The sequence below is a fragment of the Perca flavescens genome, chromosome 6 (assembly GCF_004354835.1).
Source record: "Perca flavescens isolate YP-PL-M2 chromosome 6, PFLA_1.0, whole genome shotgun sequence".
Classification (NCBI taxonomy): Eukaryota; Metazoa; Chordata; class Actinopteri; order Perciformes; family Percidae; genus Perca; species Perca flavescens.
In genome coordinates, this window is record NC_041336.1 from 33,557,583 (window position 1) to 33,580,570 (window position 22,988).

Consider the following 22,988-nt stretch of genomic DNA (forward strand, 5'->3'; position numbering starts at 1 on the left):
ACCGCAGGGCCAGGGATTGAACCACCGACCTTCTTTGGATTGGTAGGCGACCACTCTACACCTGAGCCACAGCTCAGTCATCATCGCTAGCTAGACTATCTGTCCAATCTGAGTTTTCTGTTGCACGACCAAAACATCTTTTAAACAAGCACGTTCCACCAAAACAAGTTCCTTCCCGAGGCTATTTTGTAGAGGCACCGTTGCTCCGTCCGGCGCTTAGCGCCGCCCAAGACGATTGTGATTGGTTTAAAGAAATGCCAATAAACCAGAGCACGTTTGTGTGGACTAACCAGACCTTCCTCCGCGGCGCTGGGGAGGAAGGTCTGCCAACGCAAGACTATTTATAGGTAAACTGGGTCATTTAAGGCATTGGAATATTTTATTCTGTGGTGAGGACAGTCTACCGACAGGCCGAGAGACTGATCAACATCGGCAATGTGAATGCTCTATGTTCAAACTGTATCAAGAATACATTTTATATAATACTAATAAATACACAGTTCAGACCATCATAGTACAGGTGAATCCAACATCGACAAGAACTCAAAACACAAACATTTGGCTTCGTTGACAAAAAAAGTGTTTTTGCTGAAATGGATAAAAGTGGTGAAATCAGTGAGGGGGCGCTAAAATGTAAGTGTTAAATGGAGTGAAAAGGGTCTACCATCTGCCAGCATTGCAAAGAGCCCTTATCATTTCCACTAAGCATCTGTACTGTGTTGTCCTTAATGGGCTGAATCAAGAGACACTGGCCACTGAGGAATATAAAGTTCCTGATATGCCCAGAATTGTCTTTGGCTGATGTTTTAATGAGCAGCTGTGTAGTTCTGCTAAATATAGGACAACCGAAACACCAAAGACCAGAAAACAAGGACAAAGTGTCTTTGATGTCACTCCATCATTTCTACAGGCATGTTTTGAAGTCTGAATTTGTTTCCTGCTTGTTGGTATATTGGTTCACTCACTGAAGCCACAAAAGAAATCTATATTTGGTCAAAGAAGGGTGTGGACGCGCAAGGAGTAACCACTCCAGCTGACTGTGATAGGATGAGAGACCTGTCAATCAATCCAACATTCTTCTCTTCAAAGATTATTTTTTGAGGCATTTTAGTCATTTATTTTTATAGGGCCGCTGAAGAGATATATATATATATATATATATATATATATATATATATATACACACAGTACAGTTTGGACACACCTTCTCATTCAATACGTTTCCTTTATTTTCATGACTATTTACATTGTAGATTCTCACTGAAGGCATCAAAACTATGAATGAACACATATGGAATTATGTACTTAACAAAAAAGTGTGAAATAACTGAAAACATGTCTTATATTTTAGATTCTTCAAAGTAGCCACCCTTTGCTTTTTTTGATAACTCTGCAAACCCTTGGTGTTCTCTCAATGAGCTTCATGAGGTAGTCACCTGAAATGGTTTAACCTTCACAGGTGTGCTTTGTCAGGGTTAATTAGTGGAATTTTTTCCCTTATTAATAAAAAAGCAAAGGGTGGCTACTTTGAAGAATCTAAAATATAAGACATGTTTTCAGTTATTTCACACTTTTTTGTTAAGTACATAATTCCATATGTGTTCATTCATAGTTTTGATGCCTTCAGTGAGAATCTACAAAGTAAATAGTCATGAAAATAAAGGAAACACATTGAATGAGAAGGTGTGTCCAAACTTTTGGCCTGTACTGTATATATATATATTTTTTTTTTTTAACCTTTATTTATCCAGGTAAGTCGATTGAGAACAATTTCTCATTTGCAATGACGACCTGTCACATTCACACAGTTCCACACTGATAACTGGAAGCTGCCCAGTACAACCCCAGTCTGATCAGCTGGCCACTGAGCAGCTCCACTGGAGCAGTTGGATGTTAAGGGCCTTGCTCAAGGGCACCTCAGTGGTGGTAATGAGGGAGAGGACAAGCGCTGCTCTTTCACTTTCCCCACCCAGATTTTATCCTGCCGGTCTGGGGATTGAACCTGCGACCTCTCTGTCCCTTCTTTAACATTTAGGCCACCACTGCCCCAATGAAAAGGGGGAGAGAGGGGCAATGACACGCAGCAAAGGGCCGCAGGTCGGAGTTGAACCCGCGACCGCTGCGTCGAGGAGTGAACCTATACAGTATATCTGGGCGTGCGCTCTAACAGGCGCCCCAAAAAAATTCTCTTTAAGCCTTGACATTGGTTCTAGAACCACCACGTAGACAACAGAAGTAAGCAGTTAAGATGCTCATCAGTTCAATGAGAAACTAAATATATCCTCTATGCTGCGTCTTCCTCAGACTTTATAAGAGACCTTTGTTGTGGCAAAAATGTGGGTGTTGTTCTCAAGTTGTTTCATGAGTGCTTCTTCCGTTTTGCAGGAGATGCACAAGAACCTCAGACACGTTCCATTATAACCCGGTGTGTGAGTTGTGATGTTTCACCTCAGGCAGAGAGACAAGGACAGACAATGGCACAAATATAATTTCCATGTCTCCAATATGGCAAATGTTAAAGCAGCCATTCTGGATTTGTGACCGCTTAAAGGAATATGCTACCGTTTGTTGAAATAGGGCTTTTCACGGTCTCCCCTGGCTGTAGATAGGTGGGCCAACGCATTTTTTTGTCTCAGTGCAAGTAATTAGGTAGTTTTTTTTGTCTTTTGTTGGCTCACTTTTACTCACAACATGCTAACCTGCAACATAGAGTCCATTCACTACGCTCAGCTAACTAGCGTCGGCACTGCCAGTGTTGCACCGGACTAAAACGATGCATGCACAAAAAAATGCGTTGGCCCACCTATCTACAGCTAGGGGAGACCGTGATAAGCCCTATTTCAACAAACGGTGGCGTATCCCTTTAAAATAAAGCAGCGCCTGCTTATTGATGAATCACGAACAAATTGGGATTACATGGGATTACTATTCACTGGAATTGTAGACTTGTGGAATTTCATGTGACAAATAAAATGATTGATCACAACATAATGTCTATGGGTTGTGATCAATTATAATCTAACTATCCAGAATTCGCAAGAAGAATGTTACAATTACAGAAATGTAGAAATAAATAAAATGGGAGTACTTTTTTCATGTTCTTATCCCACTGACCTATCTTATAACTGTGCAGTGGTTCCCACCAGTGTTAACCAGAGTGTTAAGCAGCCTAAATGTGTTGATGAAAACATTGTCCAGGCTGCTTAACCCTCCTGTTGTCCTCGGGTCAAGTCTGACCCCTTTTCAAGGTTGTCTATATCAGAAATGTGGGTTTCTTTCAACAAAATTGCCCAAAAATAACATGGATGGTTCCATTCAACGGTCTTCGCAAGTACAATCAAAATGTTTTAAAAAAGAAAAGTCAAAAAATGTTGAAAGAAATGACAAAAAAATTGACAAAAGCGCCCAAAAACATTGAAAAAAGCGACAAAATGCATTGAAAGCCTTGAAAGCAGAAAAACGCTTTGAAAAAAGTATCAAACAAGGTGATAAAAATGTTTAAAAAAGTGACAAAAATGTGTCGAAAAAAACGTGAAAAAGTGTTGATCAACACGAGGGTTAACAGTGGGGTTTATGTCTGGCTTTTATTATTTACATAAACACTGCAGAGTGTTTAGGTTTAGTCCTATTAGAGCTGGTCAAAATATCAATATTATATCGATATTGTGATATGGGACTAGATATCGTCTTAGATTTTGGATATGGTAATATTACATAAGTGTTGTCTTTTCCTGGTTTTAAAGGCTGCATTACAGTAAAGTGATGTCATTTTCTGAACTTACCAGACAGTTGTAATTATTCTAGTATTTGCCTTTACCCACTTAGTCATTATATCCACTTTAATGGTGATTATTTATCAAAAATCTCATTGTGTTAATATTTTGTGAAAGCACCAATAGTCAACAATACAATATCGTTACGGTATCGATATGGAGGTATTTGATCAAAAATATTGTGATATTTGATTTTCTCCATATCGCCCAGCCCTAGTCCCTATCAACATATGAACACAGAGACTGATAATCACCTAAATAGAAATACCTGGTAAATATAACTTGGTCGTACCATAATTTTTTTGATTTAAGTTGATTGTATTAATCAACGTATGGTATGGTTTGTTTTTTGAATTTGCCTTAAATTAAACTAAAAAGTAAAGACGAAGTGACTGAACACAGCATAAACAACTGGATGTCAATCATTTGGGTTTTGGGCTATAAAGTTGTGACTGAAGAATGTTTATATTAGGTTTTCAAATGAGGGGGCCCCCAAATATTTTACAGAGCTTTTTACTAGAGCTGGTACAATGTGCTTTTGTCCTGATTCGATTCTTTCCCGATACATGGGTGCCGATTGGATTTGGATTGCCATTTTCATTCATTGCGATTCTAGAAGTATTGTGATTCGATAGTATTGAGTATTGCAGATTTTCTTTTCCTTCTTTAACAAAAGCAAAAGTTGACAGTTCTAAAAACGGATTGTTTTCTAAGAAGAATGCACATCACATGTCAGTCCGTCAGTCTGACATTTATTTACTTTGTAAAAAAGAACATAACATGGATCTTCTCCCTTTGCTGCTTTCACTCGGTTTGGCTGGAAACGGATTTGATATTTGTAACCGGTACCGAAAAAGCAGAACATATCTAGGTCAAATCATTGGTGAAATAAAAAAAATTTGATTCTGGGGAAAAGAACTGATTTTCAAAATTGTCACAAAAACAAAATCACGATACATAATGAGTCTATTTTTCCCCCACCCCTACATTTTATGCAGTTAATGTTTGTGCACAGTCATTGACATGGAGTGCTCTCAGGTGTTGCACAAGTACAGTACAGTTTATTTAAGTGCAGATCAGCTGCGTGTCAGAGTCTGTGATGACCTGTCCTTAATCCTGAGATGACACTGATGAGCAATGTGCTGTCAGTAGCTTCCCTTGTAATGCAATTGTAAGAGCTGTTATTTGGCTTGTACACATGGCTTGTGGGTGTCAATTTCGCTATTGATCTGTGGAGATGTCATCGAGACACAGCCGTTCAGCTGACTACATATAATCTAATAAGAGGAGCACTTCAGCACCAGTCTGCATGAGCTCATACTACTGGACTTGTGTTCAATTACAGCAGCGCTGCTGACAAACTGCAACACAAGTTTCCAATAGATTTTTACACTGGATCCTCTTGTTCAAACTGCAGGAACACAGAGAGAGAGAGAGAGAGAGAGAGAGAGAGAGAGAGACACACACACACACACACACACACACACACACACACACACACACACACACACACACACACACACACGCAGGCACGCGCACGCACTCACAAACACACACAAAGACCCACAAACACACAGAGAGACATGCAGAGACACACACACACACACACACACACACACACACACACACACACACACATGCACTTTTGTTTTACTATCATTGTGGGGACCCATCATTGATATAATGCATTCCCTAGCCCCTTACCCTAAGCTTAACCATCACAACTAAATGCCTAACCTTAACCCTTACCCTCACCCTAACCATAACCTAATTCTAACCCTAATCCTAAAACCAAGTCTTAACCCTCAAACAGCCCTTTAACCTTGTGGGGTCCAACATTTTGGTCCCCACAAGGCTGTGCAGACCCCACAAGTATACTGTATTGGACCCCACGAATATAGTAAAACAGCTACACACACACCAACAGACCCACAAAGACAGAGAGACTGGCACACACACTCATGCACACACACACACACACACACACACACACACACACACACACACAGAGACCCACACACACACACACACACAGGCATGCGCACGCACTCACAAACACACACACACAGACCCACAAACACAGAGACCCGCACACACACACATGCACGCACACAGACACACACGCACAAATGCACACACACACACACACACACACAAACACACACACACAGACCAACAAACACAGAGACCCCCCACACACGCACACAGACACAGACACCCCTCTCTGGTTCTTGACCAATAATTACATTAGCAGTGAGGGTGTGTGTCTCTAAACGTTAATTTGATCCAGCAACAGTGGAGGTTCTAATAGCTCCTGTGTTTCAGATTAGTAAATAGGAGGATGGTTGAGTGACTGCACTTCCTCACAGTCACTCATGAAACACTAATCACAGACATTAACCTCCTCCACGGTGCTTGTGTTTGGGTCCAAATTGGCTGGTTGCATCACATCCCTGACACACCCATAGTTTCTCTCCGAGCGAGATGAGAAGATTGACATGGATCTCGTGTCTGTGTGTTACAGTACAGAGCTGGACGCTGGCTAGCCTATAACGACAACATTTCATTTCAGGGATTGTTCAGTCGACGCCGGAAATCCGGCAGGATGTCCGTCCCCTTCCTCTTTCCCTGTGTCGGCGTTCTAACCTCTGGTGGATTTCTGAGGACTATGGTTAACTGCTCCTCAGATCTCTGCAGGGTAAATCCAGACAGCTAGCTAGACTATCTGTCCAATCAGAGTTTTCTGTTGCACGACTAAAACAACTTTTGAACGTACACACCTTCCACCAAAACAAGTTCCTTCCCGAGGCTATTTTGCAGAGGCACCGTGGCTCCGTCCAGTGCTTAAGACGGTTGTGATTGGTTTAATGAAATGGCAATAAACCAGAGCACGTTTTTCTCCCATCCAGGAATGCTGTGTGGACTAGCCAGACCTTCCTCTGAAGAGCTGTGGAGGAAGGTCTGGCTATGCGAGACTAGACGCTGGTTACCCTAGCGTACCATAATGACTGGGAGCAGGGGAATCTAAGCAAAAAGCTCTGAAGCTCAGTAATTGACATGCATCTTTTGTGATTAATCCATTCTGTAATTTGTGATCAATAAAAGCCTATCTACTCTAATCTAATAATGGCCTCAAAGACTCAATCAGAGTTAAGAGGTTTTGATACTAATGCATGAGACCTTCCTCTTTCAAAAACACAATCGGAGTCTCTTGGTGGCCATTATACTGGGCTTGTTTCCCTGTCAGCTGCCAGGCCTCATTAGACCTCCTCCCTGATGTCTACTCCCACAATGCACTTTGTTTAACTGGCCAGTGCACTGCCATCACATTTGGTTTACACCGCCCTAAACCTAAAAAAAAAAAAAAAAAAAAATGTCCGAGCATAAACAGTATGATGCCATGTACATTATAGGCACAGTAAAATAAATTTAAATCTCATGTCAAATGAAATTCAATGCACACTTTGACATATGACAAGAGATAACCAAAAGCTCCAGTATTAAAGTCTAACTATACCAAAAGAATAAAGACGCCATTCCTCATTGGGGCGGATTAATACAACCATTGTTATTCATGCTGGGTGGTTCCAGTGCAGCCTGCATTACATGACTGCACAGGAACAAAGCCATAGGCCCTATCACCCGATTAGAAACCACAACTTGGGCCGCTCACCGATAAATCACACAATCAGCGGGAGCCAAGCAACACCTCGCTCCGCTCTCTCGGAATAATCCTAAATTATTCATTTAAATCTCAGCGAGGCTGCTGTCAGCAGGTGAAACGCTCATTACTTATGTAAATCCTCAGTGGCGAAAAGGTGCGAGCTGTTACATAACAGATGCAGCCTGAACTGTCACATCCCAACACCCCCCCACCAACAACGCCGACACATGGCCTCATTCACTCCATCATCATTTGTTTCTACCTGTTCGTTGACGTTACGGACGCCAAAACGGTACCGATATCGCCGGGTGTTCACTCATGTCACGTTACAGAGGCGAGGAAGAGTCTATCACACCATCAACCAGCTTTACAAACACAGTCTCACAAAGTTTTGAGTCCAACATGATGACATGTCATTTAAGCTGGGGTATGAGTACTAGTCATTCCCGAACATTCTCCCTCGCATCGGGTCAAAAAAGCGACCCTTGGTCAGGTGCCTATGGCGTTTGTTATTGACGCTAAAAGTCTCCTTTAGACGCACTTGGTTGTAGAGCTGCCACCTCTTAGTCGATTAGTCGACTAATCGGTCGTTTTGGTCTTAGCCGACTAAGATTTCTTTAGTCGATTAGTCATTTTTGATGCTTATTCATGCTTAATTACTTATTTCCAAGAAACTTCTGAGCACATTTATGGTAAACGCAAGATTTAAAGTGGTGCTTTTGCAGGATTAATTGTGGAGAAACTGAGTTTTACAGATGGTTAATTAACTACATTTATATTGTGCTTTTCTAGTCTTAACCACCTCTCAAAGCGCACAGCTCTGTCAATTAAATCAACTAATCAATTAGTCGACAAAATCGTATAAGTGTTAGTCGACTAAGAATTTCTTTAGTCGAGGACAGCCCTACTTGGTTGGGACTCTTGGTGTCACTTTTTGATGCTCTGGATCAGGACGTACGTTTAACCGACATGCGGCACAAGAACGGGACAGTTAGGTTTAGGAAAAGATGATTGGTGGGGTTGCAAAATGTACATTTCAGTGACACGAGGGACAAGTACGGGACATGATCCCCGGTCTCCTGGGTGAAAGTCCTGTGTTGTTTGACCCATCCACCACCCCAACCAACCTCCTTCTGAAGATTTTCGGTCCTTCATACTACTCTCGACCATTTTCTCTCTTAATACTACGTCATCTTACAGCGTTGCGGTGGAGCTGCTGCTCTGCGCGGTGCGTTCCATACAGACGCTGAAGGGTGATTTTTGTGTTGGCGTGTGACGCTGAGAGACACTGACCAAGCATCAGTATTATATGGGTTGGGAGTGAGAACGGGTTGCTCATCCATTTCAATCGTCCTCATCATCATTGGGATCCTGATGCCATTAGATAGAGGCAATTACCGTCCTCCTATCGCTGTAAAGCCCTTTGAGATGAGGCTCGCTACAGAAACATGTACTTGAATTTAGGGCAAAACGATAATACAATGCAAGAAAATACAGTGGCACTCATAAGTTTATGAACCCATGCTGAAGTTGACTAAAAAGAGGAATAAAAAAAATCATCTTTTGGAAACTGATCTTAATGCCTTAATTATGTGAATGAATAATGTATCGTAAATAAATAAATGTTCTTAATACAGGGGGTATAAGTATACACACCACCCATGTTAAATTCCCATAGAGGCAGGCAGATGATAAAGGCCAGTTATTTCATGGATCCAGGATACTATGCATCCTGATAAAGTTCCCTTGGTCTTTGGAATTAAAATAGCCCCACATCATCACATACCCTTCACCATACCTAGAGATTGGCATGGGGTACTTTCCATAAAATCATCTCTCAATGCAAATCAAACCAGCTATTAGGCTAACCTAAAGTACACCATGCCAATCTCACATGCACCATAGAAGGAGGGAAGCTGCTGTTCCTCCCACAATTTATGCTTATTATACCGTCTAAAATATTTTTGTATAAATATTTTTGGCTTGCTTTTCAATGCCAGTAAATGAAGTGACAAATGTTTCATATGCTCATAGTATTAATGCTGCAAGCACTTTGTTTTGGGCCCGGCTTGGGTTTGTCGTACAAAGTTTTCCCCTTGGTCTGATGAAAAACTAATTTTTGCGTCGTCTCTGACGCTGAGAGACACTGACCAAGCGTCCGTGTTGTACGAGTTCGGAGTAAAAACGGGTTGGTGTTACAGATAGCCAACGAGAATGGAACTGAACGAACCGAACAAACGACGAGACCCGTGGTGCCAGACATTTGGGTTTCACTGATGAAAAACCAACGTACATGTGTTGCAGATAGCCTTCAAAAACTGAAAAGTACTGAAAAGATAAAATAACTATACGACTAGACCAGTGGTCCCAGCCATGTTGGTTTGGGGCCCACTAAAATGAAGCGATCCCTTTTTTACAAGATGTGTGGTGACGAGCTGTGAGCAACTATTTTGTCCTCACAGATTGTGATTGTCTGTATGTGATTGATGTTGGCCTGAAGAGGTCAAACTATCCAATATTCTTGGCGCTCTGGATTTGAGTCCAACCCGAAACCCTTTGCTGCATGTCATCCCCCTCACTCCCCCCTTTCTTGTCTACGGCTGTCCTATCATAACCTCACTCTGCCAGATGGATTGCTTCGCATTTGCTCAGCATATCTATCTGGGAACTTTCCGTTGGAGAACTTTTGGGAAGGGGCGGAAATACTGGTTAGCTGATTGGATGAACTATCTGTCTATCACCTATGTTGGTGATAGACAGGCCAAATCAACCAATCAGATCCACGAAGCGTATGAAAATACAACCACAAGCCAGCCGCTGCTGCTGCAGGCAAAGCATAGCTCGTTAGCTCAGCAAGCAAGCAACATGTCGGTAAAGGATATTTGCCGTTTGTGTAACGAGAATTTAGGAATAAAAGGCACCCTTTCAGGTTCCCGGACCATATTCCAAAAGAAGGATCCAAGAGAAAAAAAGCATTAGCGAGCGGATAACAGAATTAGGGCTACCGCTGTCTTAAAATACTGGTTAGCTGATTGGATAAACCATCTGTCTATCACCACCTATCCCACATCAAAACCAACGCTGATTGGCCCGGTCGTTTGGCGAACGGCTCCAAATTTTCTCTATCTCAAGATGCCAGACTGATCTGCGAGTGGAAAACTGGAGCTCGCAAGATCAGGACGGTCTCACGAGGCTAGTCCTATCAATTAAAGGCCAGAAAAGCCTAAAAAATTATCTTAAAAAAAAAGAAACTCCAATATTTTACAGAAGAACAAAGACAAACTTGTAATCTTGTAACCCTATAGAGGGACCTGACCCCCAGGTTGATAACCATGCTGCCCTGTTCTTTCTTTATGTCGTCCATCTCATCTCTTCCTGTTTCTCATCCACACCATATTAGCGTTTAAGACAACCTGCTCATTAAACTACATTTCTGGTGACCACCATAATTATACATACTGTACCTTCACATTGTCTGGATGGAGACCCCCAGGGTGTTTGTCCATGTACTGACACAGGTCTGTGTGCTGTAAGAGAAAAGCAAAAGCACAATATTAATATAGCACCTGTTCTCTCTCCCAACTCGGAAAATACAGACACATGGTGTCTCAGAGTCCGATATTGACACAAGAATCTCCCTTCAGCGTCTGTCTGGAACGCTCCGGGCAAGGCAGCAGCTCCACCGCGGCGCTGTGAGATGACGTAGTAAGAGTGACAACGGTAGAGAGTAGTATGAAAGACCGAGAATCCTCGTAAGGAGGGTGGATGGGTCAAACAACACAGGACTTTCACCCAGGAGACGGGGGATCATGTCCCGTTCTTGTCCCTCGTGTCACTGAAACGTACATTTTGTAACCCCACCCACCATCTTTTCCAAAACCTAATTATCCCATTCTTGTGCCGCATGTCAGTTAAACGTACATCCCGACGCCAACAGTCCCGACCAAACGCGTCTAAATATGAAGCTAAAGGGGACTTTTTGCGTCAATAAAAAACGCCAAAGGCACCTGACCAAGCGTCGCTTTTTTATGCGATGGGAGTGAGAATGTGCTGTGTGACATGTGACGGATAAGACAGGATGTCAAAATGGTTCCGTCTGACAACGTTTGTTTCCAATAACTTCCCGGTAGAAAACTCCTTACGTACAATTTAGCGGCGCTGAGCAAAAGTGGACGAGGAACAACTGGATATACTCTTAACTACTTCATCTAAAATGCATGATTGATGCTTTCATATGTCAACACACTGACTAACGTTAGCTTGGAGTGTGACATAACTTGGCACTTGGCCCCCCCTGAAATATGATTGACCCCCCCAATCCATTGGCCTAGAGTGCTGTCAATCTGACAATTGGGATTTCCATTGGATCAGAGTACTGTCGCTTGGTTGCCTGTTCTGCCGGTCGTCCCAGCCCTTGTCACATGACCAATTAATGTTTCCATGACTTTCCAAAATTCTGATACCATGGAGCCAGCACTATACATTTTTTTTCAAGGCAGACTGAGCCTAAAGAAAATGTGTATTGTATTCATATTATATATATATATATATATATATATATATATATATATATATATATATATATATACACACTAAGTGTATATATACACTATATATATACACTATATATGCACTAAGTTAAATTAAATTAGAAAATGTGTATTTTATATATATATATATATATATATATATATATATATATATATATATACACACACACACACACTAAGTTAAATTAACAATGAATATTAATGTGTTTTATTTAGCAGAGTTACATTGTGTTATGTTGCATCCTATCCCATATTTCCTATATTTATGAGCGGATTGTTAATGTTGTATTCTGACCAAATTAATTAGTATTATTAATTCACATTAACAAAGTATATTAGCCAGTATTTCTTCTCACTTTTCTAACCGTGTACATACTTTGGCCATGTACAGTAGAACATTTCCTTCCCGATGTCGAATAATCGGGATGTGGTTTCTGTTTGAGGGTAGTGTTCACCATGTGAGACGTGAGGAGATTTGTTTGAAGCCTTAGCTGCTGTCATCGACTGACTGGTAAGACATCCATGCAGCGATGCCGGCCTGCCGTTCACCTCTGCGTTTTCTTAGCAGATTGGGGATGCAGGACGCAGTGGCTCTGAAATCACACTGATATTTACACTCTCACCAATCTCCCATGTTGCCTGCACCAGCGCAGCCTCATCTGCTGAATAATTCAGACACATGCTCCAGCATGGACACGCCTGTCCATCTTACGTTCTCCTGTCTCTCAGTAAACGCATTTCATTGTTCCTCCCCCCACACAATGCCCTGTCCGATCTCCCTATGTATTTCACCCTCAGCCTGTCAATCATCATTAGCGTTGAGAGGAGAACAATTTCCTGGTGTATGTGATCGGAAAGCCCTCTGTATGGAAAACAGGCACAGACTGATTACAGCCCTGAAAACGAGATGCTGGATCAACTTGAAACCAGTAGTTCCCAGTGGTGGAAGAAGTATTTAGATACTTTACTGCAGTAAAAATACTAATACCACATTTTAAAAAGACTCCGTTACAATTAAAAAGTCCTGCATTGAAAATGTAACTCAAGTAGAAGTATGTAAGCATAATCAGGGAAATGTACTTAAAATATTAAAAAGGACTCAAAGCAGAAAAATCCTCACATTTTAGAAAACCGTTAGATGGTCCTTCGAGCCGGATTAAAGGGCCGTTGTACAAAGTTTTCCCCATGGACTGATGAAAAACCAACGTACATGTGTTGCAGATAGCCTTCAAAAACTGAATGTACTGAAAAGATAAAATAACTATACGACTAGACCAGTGGTCCCAGCCATGTTGGTTTGCGGCCCTCTAAAATGAAGCGATCCCTTTTTACAAGTTGTGAGCTGATAAGCTGCAAGCAGCGCTGGAAGAAGTATTCAGATCGTTTACTTAAGAAAAAGTACTAATATCACACCATAAAAATACTCCGTTACAAGTTAAAGTGCATTGAAAAGGTTATTTAAGTAAAAGTGTGTAAGTATCATCTGGAAGATGTACTTAAAGTATTAAAAGTAATGAAAAATCTATTTCTAAATTTAGAAACTGGAAACAGAAAAGGGTTGAAAGCTTCAAAGGCGTGTTTGGACTTGTAGGCCGTTATATTGTTGGCTAGTTTCATTTATAATAAAACATCAGATTTTTTTTTTTTTTTTTTACTTTTTATTAAGAAAACCTTCTCAAGCACAGTACAAGTATCAGAATTTTGCATAATGAAATGAAGGGGGAAACAAATTATACAGGCATAATAAATACATACAAATGAACATATAATCACAGTAACATATGCATATACATATAAACAACTAAATAAATCAGAAAGAGAAAAGAAAAAAAGGGTTTTATCCAGAAAGTTCGGGTTTCATTCTAACTCCAAATTTAATCTTTTCAAGTTTGAGGGCAAAAAGTAGGTCAAAAATCAAAATATGTTGGAAGAGATGGCAGTTTCCAGTTAATCAGTATAAGTCTTCTAGCCAACAGTGTGCAAAGTGCAATATTATCCCTCTCTAAAGCTGTTTAACATTTTCTGGAAGGACCCCAAATAAAGCTGTCAATGGGTTGGGATCTATTACTGTGGTAAGGATTTCTGAGATACAACTAAAAATCCCCCCCAAAACCTTAATAACTTAGAACAGGACCAGAAAGAATGACAAAGAGAGGCTGGCTCTGCAAGACAGCGTGGGCAGGTGGGGTCTAAGTCAAGAAATATCCTGGCAAGTTTCACCCTAGACCAATGAATACGATCCACTACCTTAAATTGAATAAGCCTATGCCTCGAGCTAACTGAAGAAGAATGTATCCTTTTTAAGATAGTGTGCCAGGTTTCATCTCCTAACAAAATACTTAAGTCCTGCTCCCAGAGAGTTTTTAATGACCTGCTAGATGGGGTTTGATTGTCATTTATTGTACTGTAAATCTTTGAAATGGCACCCCTTATACATTTATGCTGGTCTAAAATACACTCCATAACACCTCTAGGAGGGGGAGAGGGGAACTCAGGAAAATGTTTACGGGCAAAGCTCCGAACTTGAAAATACCAAAATAAATGTGAATTCTACAAAGAAAATTTATTTTTAAGTTGGTCAAATGAAGCAAAGTTACTATCAATAAATAACTGATCAATTGTAACTAGACCATGTGATTTCCAAATATTGAAAGCCCCAATAAAACATCAGATTTTATAAACTCCATGTGTTTTGTGTGCAGAAATCTTAATGTGTAAAGTAACTAGTAACTAAAGCTGTAACAGATGAATGTAGTGGAGTAAAAAGTACAATATTTCTCTCTGAAATGTAGAGGAGTAGAAGTATAAAGTGGCATGAAAAGAAAAGACTCAAAGTAAAGTACTAGTACCTCAAGATTTGTATTTATGTACAGTACTTGAGTGAATGTACTTAGTTACATTCCACCACTGGTAGTCCCACATTTGCAAAGCTTGGAACTTAACACTTTAGTCAAATAAATGACCATTAGCCACCAGGCTAAAGTCATAAATGGAAAAGCAAGTAACCGCTTATATTCATATTCAAATGTGTTGCATCCCAATTGAAAGATATACTTATTAAAGCTATAGTGCGTAGTTTCTGTCTCCCCCATGAGGAATTCTAAGTAATGACAACAAAACTGTTGGTGCATCCTGATGACATGATACCTTCTGCGATCACGCATCCCCTCCACAAAGTTGCTAGTAGCCAAGGAGGACACGGAGGATTAAAAAATCATGGACTCTTCAGAAGAGGTCATTATCTTCACTTGAGTTTCTGAGCACCAAAGTCGCCGGACGCCACAATCTTCTGAACATAGCCATACTGAGAAACACAGAGAGAGTTGTGTGGAGCTGATAGTCTTAATTAGCTTTGTAGCAACTCATTAGGCAATGGCTTGAATGTAACGGACGTTCATTAATATCAAAAGTTACGCACTGGGGGGTTGGGGGGGGATTACCTGACCTCCCCACTCTGCTCTCACTCTTTATTCAAACATGACCTGCAGAGCATCAATTATGTCCTACCAAATCTCCTTCAATAGCTGAACCTTTGACGTGCGTTATGTCTACCAAGAGGGGACATCGCACTGTTTTCAGTCTCATTAACTGAAGGAGCGGTGGAAAGCTGAGTAAGCTCCTTCTGGTTGAGAGATTTGGCCTCGTTCAGCGTTTCAAGATCAAAGATTGACCTGAATATCAATGGGACCATCGATGGTTGTCAGCCAAGTATGCCGAGGGATAACAGAGGATTTGGACTGTTTGGAAACGTGTAGTTTCACTCTTTTCCACTTCTGTCCAAAAAGCTATCTAGTAGTACAATGTTTAACAATGTGCAATGTATTTAGCTGCAAAATATGTTTTCATATTAACTAGTAAAGATATCCCAAAGTTTTATTGCCACCAACAAATCAATAGTATACTTTTGACTTTCGGTGATTTGGATTTTAAAAGACTCTTCATCTCAAGAGAAGAGACCCTATAAAAAGGGTTGTAACACTGTGGACTAGTTTCTAGTGTTATTATCACAGACTACAGATAAAAATGGATGCAGCGATCGTGATGTCACCCAGATATTTCCGTGGGCATGAATTGACACCGAGTCTGGGCTTCTTATTTGCCATGTACCGGGCAGTTACACAGAGTTTCTGCAGGTTTGGCCAAGTCAAATTTAAGACTTTTTAAGGCCATTATGAATGAAATGTAATACTTTAATCGCAACATCAATTAAGCCCTTAACTCAGTTTTTTCAAGCCAAGTATCACCTAACTTGCATGTCCCCAAAGCTGAAGAATAAAATCTGTGTTATGTCTTTAGTACATTTCGAGAGAGACTGGTTGGTCTCATTTGTAGTCATAATACAGAAAAATTATATTTGGACTAGTGATAGAAAGAACTACAAAACCACGCAATGAAAAAAAACATATATGTGTTTTTATTTAGAAACGTAAGACTTTTTAAGACACAGTGGAAACCCTGTTCTGGCTGCCATCCTATGGTGGAAAAAAAGCTCAGGCTGCTTTAACATTCTCCTAGTGCCCTATAAAGCAACAGCATGCCAATCAAAATATCCACAGCTCGTCTTTCTGTGGGCAGAGTCTTAAAAACTGAAACTCAATCGGCAAGCAGACACGGAGGTCAAAACAATCAAGCTAAATAAACACACGAGCGCTGACCTTTTGTTCCCTTTTTTTGGAACAAATAGATTCTCAAACTTCTTTCAGACCTCTACCCTCCGCCTAGTCTCGCATTGCCAGCTCTATCTCCACAGTGCTGTGGAGTAAGGTCTGGCTACACCACAATCTATTCTAGGATAGAAGAAAAAAATGCTCTGGGATGTTTGGATTTCTTTAACCCAATCACAATTGTCTTGTGACGCTTCGGACGCAGTGATGGTGGCTCTGCTGAATAGTCTCTGGAAGGAATATGTTTTGGTGGAACATTTGCACTCCGCAAAATACAATATAGTAACGTGATCTATTTAAATTAGCTGATACATGGTTAAACCTCATTAGCTCTTACCAGTGTATCTCGGTGTGTACTTCGTCCACAGCAATCCCACCAATCAGTCCCTAAACCTCCCAGTTAGAGAGGAAATGCCCTAAACATATTCTTTGTAAATCTTGCACTATCCAAATTTTCTTCAAAACTAGACATTTTCAGCATGTAGCTCGCTAGCTCGAGGATTGTTGTATTTTAAGAATGGCAACACACAGAGAGCGGACATGCTCAGGCTTTATCCTGGAAATGTACTTCCGTTGATCCAGACTACCCTCCGCCCCAACACATACTCACTACCAAAGCTTCAAAAAGCTACGCTTGGTCAGGTACCTTTGGCTTTTGTTATAGACGCAAAAAGTCTCCTTTAGAGTCATATTTAGACGGGACTCTTGGCGTCACTTTTTGGCGCTCTGGGTCGGGACGTATGTTTAACTGACATGCGGCACAAGAACGGGACAGGTTTAAGACAAGATGGTGGGTGGGGTTACAAAATGTATGTTTCAGTGACACACGGGACAAGAAAAAGGACATGAACCCCGGTCTCCTGGGTGAAAGTGCTGTGTTGTTTGACCCATCCACAACCCCAACCTGCCTCCTTACGCAAGTTTTCGGTCTTTCATACTAATCGCCACCGTTGTCGCCCAAAAAGAGTCCGATTGGGCGATGTCAGCGTGCATACTCACCATATACTCGAAGACCAGAGTCAGGGTTTCCTTGGTGTGGATGATGTCATGGAGGAGCACGATGTTGGAATGCTTCAGGCCTTTCAGAAGAGATGCTGCAGAGACAGAAGAGAGTTAATTTGGAGGCACATATTGAGCTACCGGAGGAATTGTTATGATCTATGCCTTCATTAGCTGCAGCATTAGAATGCAACACAGCCCCTGCATAAGCCTCACTACATACATACAGGGGATTAGGAAAAGATTCAAACCGAGGAAGAAAACACAGGGTGGATTATGGCTGGAAGTTCTCACACTCATTTGTCAACACATTTATGATGTAACAGACAATGTTAATAAGTACAGCAGTGAGAGGATGTGTTGGGGAGATGGTCAAATCGCCCGTTACTTCACTGGCACAGCTTACAGAGTCTTACTGTGGAGGCTGGCTGTGATTAGCACATTCTGGGATGGACTTGTTAAGACTTTCCCATGTGATTCGCTTCATCTGAGTCGACCCGGGAGGATTTTGCAAATAATAGACGGAGATATATAAAAGCAAATTAATTGTCCAGCTAGCAGAGGTTTCCAGAAACGGAAAGGTTTAGTTTTGCGTGAGCAAATTCTACACCTCTAAAAACCTTGACTTTTGAGTTGAAAGACGAGAATACTTTATCACCAGGCATACGCATTTGAAGGGCTCGGCCTCACTGATGTAAAAACATGATTAAAAAACAGCTTTGAAAAGAAAGATGTAAAAATGCTTTCAATTATAATGCTCAGCTTTCAGACAGAACTCACGACTTGATTTGCTTGTGATGACCTGCGACTTGACAATTAACAATTTCTCACAAAGGCAGTCCTGGCTCATTTTAGAACACCAAAGCAAGAGAAAAGGGAGAGCTGCAGTTGGATGCTAACCTTAACTTAACATTGTGAGGACTTGGACTTGCCATAAGGACTTGAGATCCAACACAAGACTTGCTGTGACGGACATAGTGTACACTGTGGTCATTTCCATGACTTCTTTTATTTATTTTATTTAGACGTGATGGCTTTTTTATTATTATTATAATTCTATATCATTATGTCTCAGAAATTCACTTAAATTCATGATCGTTAAGATTCCATAGCTCTGAGCGAGCAATTTCATCAGCGCCGCCTACTTTGACAGTTTGATGAGAGTTTCATTAGCCTGGTGCGTTGCGTTGCGCTGGGCGCAGTATTCCAGTTGCGTTCAGTATTTACGTTGGATAAGCTACGCCCTTTTATCAGGTGATTAAAGTGCCCATATTATGAGAAAATCACTTTTTCTGGGATTTGAGGTATCTCTGGTGCTTCCACACGCATACAAACTTGGAAAACATCCATGCTGTTTTGAGTGAGATACGGTTTCTGAATGTGTCCTGTGTGTCCTGTCTTCAGTCTCCGGGTGAGCTGGTCAAAATCTGCACGGCTTTCTTTGTCACTAGCCGAAACGAGTAGGTTAGCCGCTAGCATGCTAGCGTTTAGCCCCCTCGTTCTCAAAGGCAAAACACCGCTATAACACACACAAGTTCACCATAATCTACAAAAGAACTACTTCCATGTCCCTGTTCTGCGCCCTGGTTTAGAAGAAGTGTCCCAGCTAATCCTGCCTTGTACTGACTAAAGTTGGAGAAACAGCTAGCTAGCTCATGTGATCTTACCTAGCTACTGCGCATGTGCGCCTCCACCAAAGATGGGATAGAAGTGACACAACACACAGGGTGAAAAGAGGAGCTGCAGAAATGTGCAGTACAACAAAAATATGGTCTTTTTTTGAAAATTAAACCATGTAAACCTATTCTGGTACAACCTCTAAATACAATTCTGAACTTATAAAAGGAGCATAATATGGGCACTTTAAACCCGCCTCCTATGAGATCATTTTTAATTGTAACATAGAACTTCTCTCTCTGCATCTGTCTTACATAGCAATATGTCGACTGCTATTATAAAAAAACTTGGCAACTAGCAAATATCAGTACTCGTGAATCCTTGAGAATCAACCTCTGGGGGGCAGCAAACCAGAGCAGAGTCTCTGTAAGCAACTTATGTATCAGTTTATAGGCCGAGAGGATCCATCGCGTCCACTTTAAAGAAGACGGTTAACAATGTCGTCCAACATGAAAATACTGAACTCATGACTCAATATTCAATACTGCATATGGTGTGCACGCATGCACCAGCTCTTCTACTTCACATTCAGTACATGCATGCATTGTTTTCTCTGAATCCCCTGTGTGGGTGTGCATGTTCAGTCCTGCAGAGGTAAGTTGGACTCTGCCAATGCCAATGAAAACTACTAAGTGAAAAAAGGAATGCAAATAAGTTGAATGGCTACTCCTGAAAAAAGGTTGTGGGGGTATCAATGTAATGAAAAGCGTAAGTATGTGCTTCAAGTTTAAAAAATCCTGTCAATAAAGATGAATATATCTTCATCAATAGCAGATGCCCACATATTTCTGTCAAGGTTTCACTGTGGCCTTAGTAAAAGTTTTGGAATGGCATTAAAGAACATTTCCATTTCACCATCAGCATACCGATTAGTTAGAAAAACATCCCTTTTTGCCCATAGTGGAACTATTCCGGACTCAGAAGCCATTATAAAAGCCATATATACTTGAGCGAGAAGAGGCATGATTATACGTAAGCAACAAAGTGCAAAGCTTTCTCCGGTAATTACAGAGATACAGTAGATTTGTAGGCAAACAAACAGATGACAGAAAAAGTCATCCAAGCACAGTAAGGCAATACAGTACATGGAAGAGTTCCATTAGGACAGAATGTGAGAGCAGCATAATAAGTGCAGTTTTATTATGAAGCAGAGACGGGATTTTCAGACAGTTGCCAATGTGATGAATTTAGCAATAACAAAGTTCTTTTCCAAGGGCACAGGCGAGCTTTGACGCACAGATCCTCAGAGAGCCGGCGAGTGATGGGCCCTCATGAATACATTCATCCTGTATCAATACCTAAAGGTTGTTCAAAAAAAATCTGACACGGCAGTAAGCAGGAGGTTAGTGCTACAGTCAGATACCTCAAAGATCTTGTGACCAGTTTGAAGATCCAACCCCCTCCCTCCCTCCCCGCACACACACACACACACACACACACACCCCATCTCTAGTAATGGGCGTGAGTGTGTGCAGTTTTAATAAGCATGGACACACACATACACTCTGGATATATTACTTTATTCAGCAGCAGTCTGTGATGCAGCGCTTGGAGCTTCCTTCTCAGTAATTGCTGAATTAGATCAATTTCAAAGCAGCTTTCTGATCCGCTCACAGGGAGAGTTTGGGCTGTGTGTGTGTGTGTGTGTGTATGTGTGTATCTCTAACTTGACCAGGCCTGAATCATACACAGATCAAACGGACAGAATCATTTTCTCATCTAAATTCTAATGCCAGTCATGCGTGCGCGTGAAGGTGAGCGTGTCTTCTTAAAGTCCATCCAGCTTCAGGTGCTTCTCTCACACACACACACACACACACACACACACACACACACACACACACACACACACACACACACACACACACACACACACACACACACACACACACACACACACACACACACACACAAAGATTAGCAGAACTAATCTCCGTCCATATTTTCACATGAACATTGGCAAACAATGGGCATGTGCGTGCTGTTGTAAACAGGAAGCAGGTTGTCTGATGTTTTCTCTGCGGGTGAAAATCATGGATGTAGAAGTCGAAAATAGTTTGGAGGAAGGACCGACAATAAGGTACAACTGTTACTGAAAGGTACGTAAGCCTACCTAACCGATAAGAATGACTGACGTGTGTCTGTCGTCGTTTCCAAAGTCTCCGTTTGTGCCCGTCCAGACTACAAAGCAACCCCGGAGTTTTCAAACCAAAAACGGGGGAACCAGTGTTTCCAAATGTCTCCCTTTTAGGGGCTCGGAAACATTGGAGTAGTGTGGACGCGATGCGTAAACGTAGCAGAAGCTATTTGGTTTTAAAGCTTAAAAAGTTATGGTAGTGTAGATGTAGCCTAAATGTAAAACCAACTGAATTTGGTTTCTCAGTTTCGAAAGTCAGTTCTTCACCTCCCTTCCATGGCCTTCAGTCGTCTTTAGAGTCAGTGCAAACACAATGGGTGAGGCTTCTTTCAGTAACTTTGTAAAAATGATACAGAATGGAGATGAATAGGATTCTAACGTTCATCATGGTCAGCATTAGTTTTATTAATAAGAGAAAACATAACTTATCTTACCATGTATGAAAGACGAAAAAAAAGCAAGTTTCTATCAAATACATTTTCCTTTAAAAAAAAAACAAAACAGTGGTCTCCGGACAACGTATGCTGGGCGTTCTATTAAAATGCTAATCATGTTTCATGTTTTTTTGTGTGAACTCTAATTCTCAAACTCGTATCTTTTACAAATCGACTCTCTTTTTACCCTCTACGCCTGCAGCGCCGCACGCCGTAGGATTGTGTGAGTCACAGCAGGCCAGACGGAGAGCGTTGGCTTTCAATCGTCAATCGACTGTCAGCTGTTATCAGAGGACGCAGGTGAGGGGGGAAAAAAAAGAAATAAAAAAACAGAAACTCTTAAAACCCAACTGCCAATACACTGGCTGACAGTCAATCAGTTGGTTCCTGTATATCGGTAGTTTAATTTAAAAGAAATATAGACACTTGGTGTTGCCACCATCACAGATTATAGTAAAAGCGTAGAGTTGTTATATGCGCTCCGCATAAGTAACGCGTGCAATGTAACCTTCCCGTTGAGGCAAGCTGTTCGGTCGGGGTGCGGCCGACCACCTGGTCTTTCGTACCGATTGCGCTCAGAGCGGCGCAAAGAACGGACTTCTTCTCTCCCGTAGCCAATCATTGCAAGGCGGTCTATGTGACCGCATCGTTACGAAATCTTGGAGGCGCGCGGCTCGCCGATCAGACCCTCTGCGGACCCTGAGCCCCACAGTCGCAGAGGCCGCATTTGTGTCATATCGCAAACGTACCGTACCGCGCCGAACGCAAGAAGTATATCGATATCAATATATGACGCTAGCTATCTTCTTAAAGGAACACGTCGACTTATTGGGAATTTAGCTTATTCCCCGCAACCCCCCAGAGTAAGACAAGTCGATACATACCCTTCTCATCTCCGTGCGTGCTGTAACGCTGTCTGACGGCTCCAGCATTAGCTTAGCCTAGCACAGATCCTGCAGGTAACTGGTTCCAACTAGCCTACTGCTCCCAATTGTGACAAAAGGGACAAAATAACGCCAACATGTTCCTATTTACATGTTGTACAGCATGTACAAAAAACAACGCAACATGAGACACAGCCGTCTTCTAA

General features: G+C 41.5%; 1 protein-coding gene across 2 annotated transcripts in view; it reads right to left on the minus strand.

Annotated features, from left to right (window-relative positions):
* Window positions 1-22,988, minus strand: part of cdk14 (cyclin dependent kinase 14) — a 261,388-nt gene that overhangs the window by 158,448 nt on the left and 79,952 nt on the right. For both annotated transcript variants that reach the window (XM_028580347.1, XM_028580348.1), the window contains 2 exons: window positions 17,651-17,745; window positions 10,902-10,964 (listed from right to left, as the gene is read on the minus strand). In XM_028580347.1, the coding sequence (XP_028436148.1) occupies window positions 10,902-10,964; window positions 17,651-17,745 (158 nt within the window). The remainder of the gene's footprint in view (window positions 1-10,901; window positions 10,965-17,650; window positions 17,746-22,988) is intronic.